The 7,500-nt window shown below is 46.5% G+C and overlaps 1 protein-coding gene across 1 annotated transcript in view; it reads left to right on the forward strand.

The window, feature by feature from the left end:
• Positions 1-967: 967 nt before the first annotated feature.
• Positions 968-7,500, forward strand: part of LOC133977176 (uncharacterized) — a gene marked incomplete at both ends in the record, with an annotated part of 6,876 nt that continues 343 nt past the window's right edge. Inside the window, 4 exon segments of the mRNA XM_062415306.1 lie at positions 968-1,339; positions 2,557-2,838; positions 3,009-3,090; positions 7,205-7,256. Coding sequence (XP_062271290.1) covers positions 968-1,339; positions 2,557-2,838; positions 3,009-3,090; positions 7,205-7,256 — 788 coding nt within the window.

Genomic DNA, 7,500 nt, shown 5'->3' on the forward strand with positions numbered 1-7,500 from the left:
GTGGTGTCCAACCCTGCTCCTGGAGAGCTACTGCTCCCGGAGAGCTACTGCCCCTGGAGAGCTACTGCCCCTGGAGAGCTACTGCCCCTGGAGAGCTACTGCCCCTGGAGAGCTACTGCCCCTGGAGAGCTACTGCCCCTGGAGAGCTACTGCCCCTGGAGAGCTACTGCCCCTGGAGAGCTACTGCCCCTGGAGAGCTACTGCTCTGCATGTTTTAGGTGTCTCCTCACTGCAGCTGAGACGAGTTGATTATTAGAATCAGGTGTGTTAGAGAGAGGAGACACCTAAAACATGCAGGGCAGTAGCTCTCCAGGAGCAGGGTTGGAGACCACTGTACTGCAGTCTACAGTTAGCTTAGCTAGCCGCCGAGTTAGCAGCTGAGTTAGCCACCGAGTTAGCCGGCGAGCTAGCTGCCGAGTTAGCCGGCGAGCTAGCTGCCGAGTTAGCCGGCGAGTTAGCCGACGAGCTAGCAGCCGAGTTAGCCACCGGGCTAGCAGCTGAGCTAGCAGCAGAAAGCTCTCAGGCCTAGCGTCCATGTTTCTGGTAGAGGTGGTGACTTTGATTGACAGGTGACACTCGGTAGGGGGCGGGGCTTCAGCGGACTCGGCGGGAACGCCCACAGCGTTTGGGAGCAGAGAAATAGACTTTTACACAACTTTGAAACCTAATTTAATATATTTGGCGATTTTTTTAATCATTTAAATTTGGCAGGGTGGTTAACAACACACTTTACTGTGGTATGTTAAACTCAGAACACATATTTATTCTTACTTTACAGACTTTAAAACCTTAAAACCTTAAAACCCCTGACACAGGTCTGAGGCGGTTAAACAGCTCCTCTGGTGAGCAGCCAGGTTGGATGAACGTTGGATGAACGTTGGATGAATGTTTTCAGTGAACATGGAGAACAAGAAATAATCAGACGTAGAAGTGATTGATTAATATTTTATAAATGTGTTATTTTTAGGAGCTGCTGGTGCAGCTGTAAAGTATCCAGGTTCAGTTTGTGCTGTCAGAGGATCGACTGTCATCCTTCCCTGCACCTTCACACCAGTGAAGTCTTTCACTCAGGATGGTAGAGAAGTTCCACTGAAGATCATCAGAGTCCGCTGGTGTGTGAACCATCTTATTTGTCATGAAACCACCCCGTCTGTGTATGACAGCTCGTCACCTACAGCCAACCCTCGTTATAAATACCTGGGAGACATGACTGGAAACTGCACTTTACAGATCAGTGATATTCAGATGATTGACAGCAAAACCTTCCGCTTCAGGATGGAAGCTGACGCCAGAGCAGGACATTACACTGAGCAGTCAGGAGTGAACATCACAGTCACTGGTAAGAGCTTCACATGCTAATGCTAACACAAGTAGGAGTGTCCGTCAGGTTTTCAGACACATGTTCGTTGTGTTTGTGGCGCCCCCTATGGGTCAGACTCTAAATACTCATGAGACGTAATCACAGACTGAAGTTATTTATTATGATGGGAAAGTTAATGATGAGTTATGTTAATAATAATCATTTATAACAGTAATGCTGTGTTCAGAATGTGTGTCAGATTTCACATGATTGATTTCAGTGTTTATAGAACACACTAACCCTAACCCATCGGGCAGAGTTTAATATCACAGGCGCCATGTTGTCACCATAGCAACATCCCAGTTCTCATTGACATTCATTGAAGGTGACAGGTGCCTCAGTCCTGGAATATGAAGCCCAGCAGACCAACAGGCCCTGGATGTGTGTGTGTGTGTGTGTGTGTGTGTGTGTGTGTGTGTGTGTGTGTGTGTGTGTGTGTGTGTGTGTGTGTGTGTGTGTGTGTGTGTACGTAAGTGTGTATATGTGCAGATACAAGTGGAGATATGCATTTACAGGATTATGTCTAAAATGTCTTTCACACACACACACACACACACACACACACACACACACAAACACACACACACACACACACATGCACAAACACGTCAAACTCAATAGAATATAATAACACTTCAACTGTGCATTTACATTTCCTGTATCAGTAAATGTAAATGCAGATCTGCCAGACTCTATTTGTATCTGCACACACACACACACACACACACACACACACACACACACACACACACACACACACACACACACACACACACACACACACACACACACTTTTATTACTATGAACACCGGTTTTAAGCCAGGTAGTAGAAGAAGAGAAAGGTAAACACTGAGTACTGATGGTAATGGTGGTAAACACACACACAGAGGTTCTGTAAGGATCCTTACAGAAGAACTCAATCAAGCTGCTAAAGCTACTTTAGCTTTAGCAGCTAAAGCTACTTTAGCTTTAGCAGCTAAAGCCAGGCTGAACTACATGTAGTTTTACAAGCTACGCTTTCAAAGTAGCTTCCCCAACACTGGTTGTCTGAACTCTCTATAAACGGCTGTTTAATGTAATATTAAAGCGTCACCATTTGGCTGATTGAGCTCATATTTTTTTGTGAAGTCTAAACAGGGATATTATTTAATGATCTGTGGTCACACAGAGAAACTAACATGCTTTTGTACTTTAGAACCTGTTCAAATGAGGATTCAGAGCTCCAGAGCTGCTGGAGAGCTGAGTCAGAACCAACACGTCACTCTGAGCTGCAGCACATCAGTCTGCAGCTTCCACCAGCTGGAGGTCTCCTGGTTCAAAGATGGAAACGCCCTCCCACAGTCTGGACCCGCCCTCCAGCTCGGCCCACTGACCGCAAAGGATTCTGGGAACTACACCTGTGCTCTGAAAGCCAATCAGAGAACAACGTCCCTGCCGTTCACTGTGCATGTGGAGGAGGAGGAGGAGGAGGAGGAAGGTTAGTTAGATTAGTTTCATCATCAAACTGTCAAACACACTGCTGCTAGTCTTAACCCTGTCAGGATTCATAAAACAGTAAATATGATCATCAACAGATTCAGACAGAAAACCATCAAAGTTCAGATATGAAACATGTTGTTATGTGATTTGGATCTGTTTGTTTTACAGGAAGTAACATGCCTCTCATCGTGGGCGTGGTGTTTGGCTTCCTGCTGCTTCTGTTCACTCTCATACTGTTCCTCATCAGAAGGTATTCATTATATATATATATGTATGTTATGTGGTAACATCAGTGATGGAGGAAGATAAGACAGGATGTTCAGTTCCTGACATTTGTGTCATAACCACATTATTTATATTTATATTAGTCACCAGCAGCTCAACTCTATTTATATATCAACAGACCACAGCGGAAGTTTTATCAGGACACTTGTCAGCCAGAGCAGCTCAGACTCAACATTCATTATATCCTGATCATTATTATTGATTATTATTATTATTAGTTCTGGTTCTGGTTCTGGTTCTGGTTCTGGACCAGTTGGAGTTTATGAAGAGATTTCTGAAGAAGACCAAAGAGGAGAGAATTACAGTAATCCAGATGGGATGTTATCAGGGTGTTTACAAGGATAGTGGTGTAGGATGGTGTAGGTTGGTGCAGGATGGTGCAGGTTGGTGTAGGTTGGTGCAGGTTGGTGTAGGATGGTGTAGGATGGTGCAGGTTGGTGTAGGATGGTGTAGGATGGTGCAGGATGGTGCAGGTTGGTGTAGGTCGGTGCAGGTTGGTGTAGGATGGTGTAGGATGGTGTAGGTTGGTGTAGGTTGGTGTAGGATGGTGTAGGTTGGTGCAGGTTGGTGTAGGATGGTGTAGGATGGTGCAGGATGGTGTAGGTTGGTGCAGGTTGGTGCAGGTTGGTGCAGGTTGGTGTAGGTCGGTGCAGGTTGGTGTAGGATGGTGTAGGATGGTGTAGGTTGGTGTAGGATGGTGTAGGATGGTGTATGTTGGTGTAGGATGGTGTAAGTTGGTGTAGGATGGTGTAGGATGGTGTAGGATGGTGTAGGTTGGTGTAGGATAGTGTAGGTTGGTGCAGGTTGGTGTAGGATGGTGTAGGATGGTGTAGGTTGGTGTAGGATGGTGTAGGTTGGTGCAGGTTGGTGCAGGATGGTGTAGGTTGGTGTAGGATGGTGTAGGTTGTTGCAGGATGGTGTAGGATGGTGTATGTTGGTGCAGGATGGTGTAGGTTGGTGTAGGATGGTGTAGGATGGTGTAGGTTGGTGCAGGATGGTGTAGGATGGTGCAGGTTGGTGCAGGTTGGTGTAGGTTGGTGCAGGTTGGTGCAGGTTGGTGTAGGTTGGTGCAGGTTGGTGTAGGTTGGTGCAGTTTGGTGTAGGTTGGTGCAGGTTGGTGCAGGATGGTGTAGGTTGGTGTATGATGGTTCAGGTTGGTGCAGGTTGGTGTAGGTTGGTGCAGGTTGGTGCAGGTTGGTGTAGGTTGGTGCAGGTTGGTGTAGGTTGGTGCAGTTTGGTGTAGGTTGGTGCAGGTTGGTGCAGGATGGTGTAGGATGGTGTAGGTTGGTGCAGGTTGGTGCAGGTTGGTGTAGGTTGGTGCAGGTTGCAGGTTGGTGTAGGTTGGTGCAGGTTGGTGTAGGTTGGTGCAGGTTGGTGTAGGTTGGTGTAGGATGGTGTAGGATGGTGTAGGTTGGTGCAGGATGGTGTAGGGTGGTGTAGGTTGGTGCAGGATGGTGTAGGTTGGTGTAGGATGGTGTAGGATGGTGCAGGATGGTGTAGGATGGTGTATGTTGGTGCAGGATGGTGTAGGATGGTGTAGGATGGTGTAGGTTGGTGCAGGATGGTGTAGGATGGTGTAGGATGGTGTAGGTTGGTGTAGGTTGGTGTAGGATGGTGTAGGATGGTGTAGGATGGTGTAGGTTGGTGTAGGATGGTGTAGGTTGGTGCAGGATGGTGTAGGATGGTGTAGGTTGGTGTAGGATGGTGTAGGTTGGTGTAGGTTGGTGTAGGATGGTGCAGGTTGGTGTAGGTTGGTGTAGGTTGGTGCAGGTTGGTGTAGGATGGTGTAAGTTGGTGCAGGTTGGTGTAGGATGGTGTAGGTTGGTGCAGTTTGGTGTAGGTTGGTGCAGGTTGGTGCAGGATGGTGTAAGATGGTGTAGGTTGTTGCAGGTTGGTGTAGGTTGGTGCAGGCTGGTGCAGGTTGGTGTAGGTTGGTGTAGGTTGGTGCAGGTTGGTGTAGGATGGTGTAAGTTGGTGCAGGTTGGTGTAGGATGGTGTAGGATGGTGTAGGTTGGTGTAGGTTGGTGTAGGATGGTGTAGGTTGGTGCAGGTTGATGTAGGATGGTGTAGGATGGTGTAGGTTGGTGCAGGTTGATGTAGGATGGTGTAGGATGGTGCAGGATGGTGTAGGTTGGTGTAGGATGGTGTAGGATGGTGCAGGATGGTGTAGGTTGGTGCAGGTTGGTGCAGGTTGGTGCAGGTTGGTGTAGGTCGGTGCAGGTTGGTGTAGGATGGTGTAGGATGGTGTAGGTTGGTGTAGGATGGTGTAGGATGGTGTATGTTGGTGTAGGATGGTGTAGGTTGGTGTAGGATGGTGTAGGATGGTGTAGGTTGGTGTAGGATGGTGTAGGTTGGTGCAGGTTGGTGCAGGATGGTGTAGGTTGGTGTAGGATGGTGTAGGTTGGTGCAGGATGGTGTAGGATGGTGTATGTTGGTGCAGGATGGTGTAGGTTGGTGTAGGATGGTGTAGGATGGTGTAGGTTGGTGCAGGATGGTGTAGGATGGTGCAGGTTGGTGCAGGTTGGTGCAGGTAGGTGTAGGTTGGTGTATGATGGTTCAGGTTGGTGCAGGTTGGTGTAGGTTGGTGCAGGTTGGTGCAGGTTGGTGTAGGTTGGTGTAGGTTGGTGCAGGTTGGTGTAGGTTGGTGCAGTTTGGTGTAGGTTGGTGCAGGTTGGTGCAGGATGGTGTAGGATGGTGTAGGTTGGTGCAGGTTGGTGCAGGTTGGTGTAGGTTGGTGCAGGTTGCAGGTTGGTGTAGGTTGGTGCAGGTTGGTGTAGGTTGGTGCAGGTTGGTGTAAGTTGGTGTAGGATGGTGTAGGTTGGTGCAGGATGGTGTAGGATGGTGTAGGTTGGTGCAGGATGGTGTAGGTTGGTGTAGGATGGTGTAGGATGGTGCAGGATGGTGTAGGATGGTGTATGTTGGTGCAGGATGGTGTAGGATGGTGTAGGATGGTGTAGGTTGGTGCAGGATGGTGTAGGATGGTGTAGGTTGGTGTAGGTTGGTGTAGGATGGTGTAGGATGGTGTAGGATGGTGTAGGTTGGTGTAGGATGGTGTAGGTTGGTGCAGGATGGTGTAGGATGGTGTAGGTTGGTGCAGGATGGTGTAGGTTGGTGCAGGTTGGTGCAGGTTGGTGTAGGTTGGTGTATGATGGTGCAGGTTGGTGCAGGTTGGTGTAGGTTGGTGCAGGTTGGTGCAGGTTGGTGTAGGTTGGTGCAGGTTGGTGTAGGTTGGTGCAGGTTGGTGCAGGATGGTGTAGGATGGTGTAGGTTGGTGCAGGTTGGTGCAGGTTGGTGTAGGTTGGTGCAGGTTGCAGGTTGGTGTAGGTTGGTGCAGGTTGGTGTAGGTTGGTGTAGGTTGGTGCAGGTTGGTGTAGGATGGTGTAAGTTGGTGCAGGTTGGTGTAGGATGGTGTAGGTTGGTGTAGGTTGGTGTAGGATGGTGTAGGATGGTGTAGGATGGTGTAGGTTGGTGTAGGATGGTGTAGGTTGGTGTAGGATGGTGTAAGATGGTGTAGGTTGGTGCAGGTTGATGTAGGATGGTGTAGGATGGTGCAGGATGGTGTAAGTTGGTGTAGGATGGTGTAGGTTGGTGCAGGATGGTGTAGGTTGGTGTAGGATGGTGTAGGTTGGTGCAGGATGGTGTAGGATGGTGTAGGTTGGTCATCATTAGATCATTACATCATTAGATCATTAGATCATTACATCATTACATCATTACATCATTAGATCATTACATCATTAGATCATTACATAATTAGATCATTAGATCATTAGATCATTACATAATTAGATCATTAGATCATTAGATCATTACATCATTACATCATTAGATCATTACATCATTAGATCATTACATCATTACATCATTAGATCATTACATCATTAGATCATTACATCATTAGATCATTAGATCATTACATCATTAGATCATTACATCATTAGATCATTAGATCATTACATCATTACATCATTAGATCATTACATCATTAGATCATTACATCATTACATCATGTGTTTATCATTTATATGTGTGTATAAATAAACATATAAATATATATATGTATGTTGTTGTGTTTGTAGGTCAGCAGCAGGTAAACAGCAGACAGCTGTGGGAGGTGAGACGGGTCTAAAGGTGAGTCACTGATGAGAGGATCGGTATATATACATATAGAAATATATATATATTAATATATATATTTATATATGTATATATACATATATAAATATATATTAATATATATATATGTATTTAACCTTCACTGTAAGTAGATGCAATGATTCAATCCATCTGCATCAAACTGATTTAACATCAACTGTTTATTTATATATATATAATAATTATAATAAACGAACATAGATGCAGTAAATGTGCTGCT

Source organism: Scomber scombrus, unplaced genomic scaffold (assembly GCF_963691925.1).
Source record: "Scomber scombrus unplaced genomic scaffold, fScoSco1.1 SCAFFOLD_563, whole genome shotgun sequence".
Classification (NCBI taxonomy): Eukaryota; Metazoa; Chordata; class Actinopteri; order Scombriformes; family Scombridae; genus Scomber; species Scomber scombrus.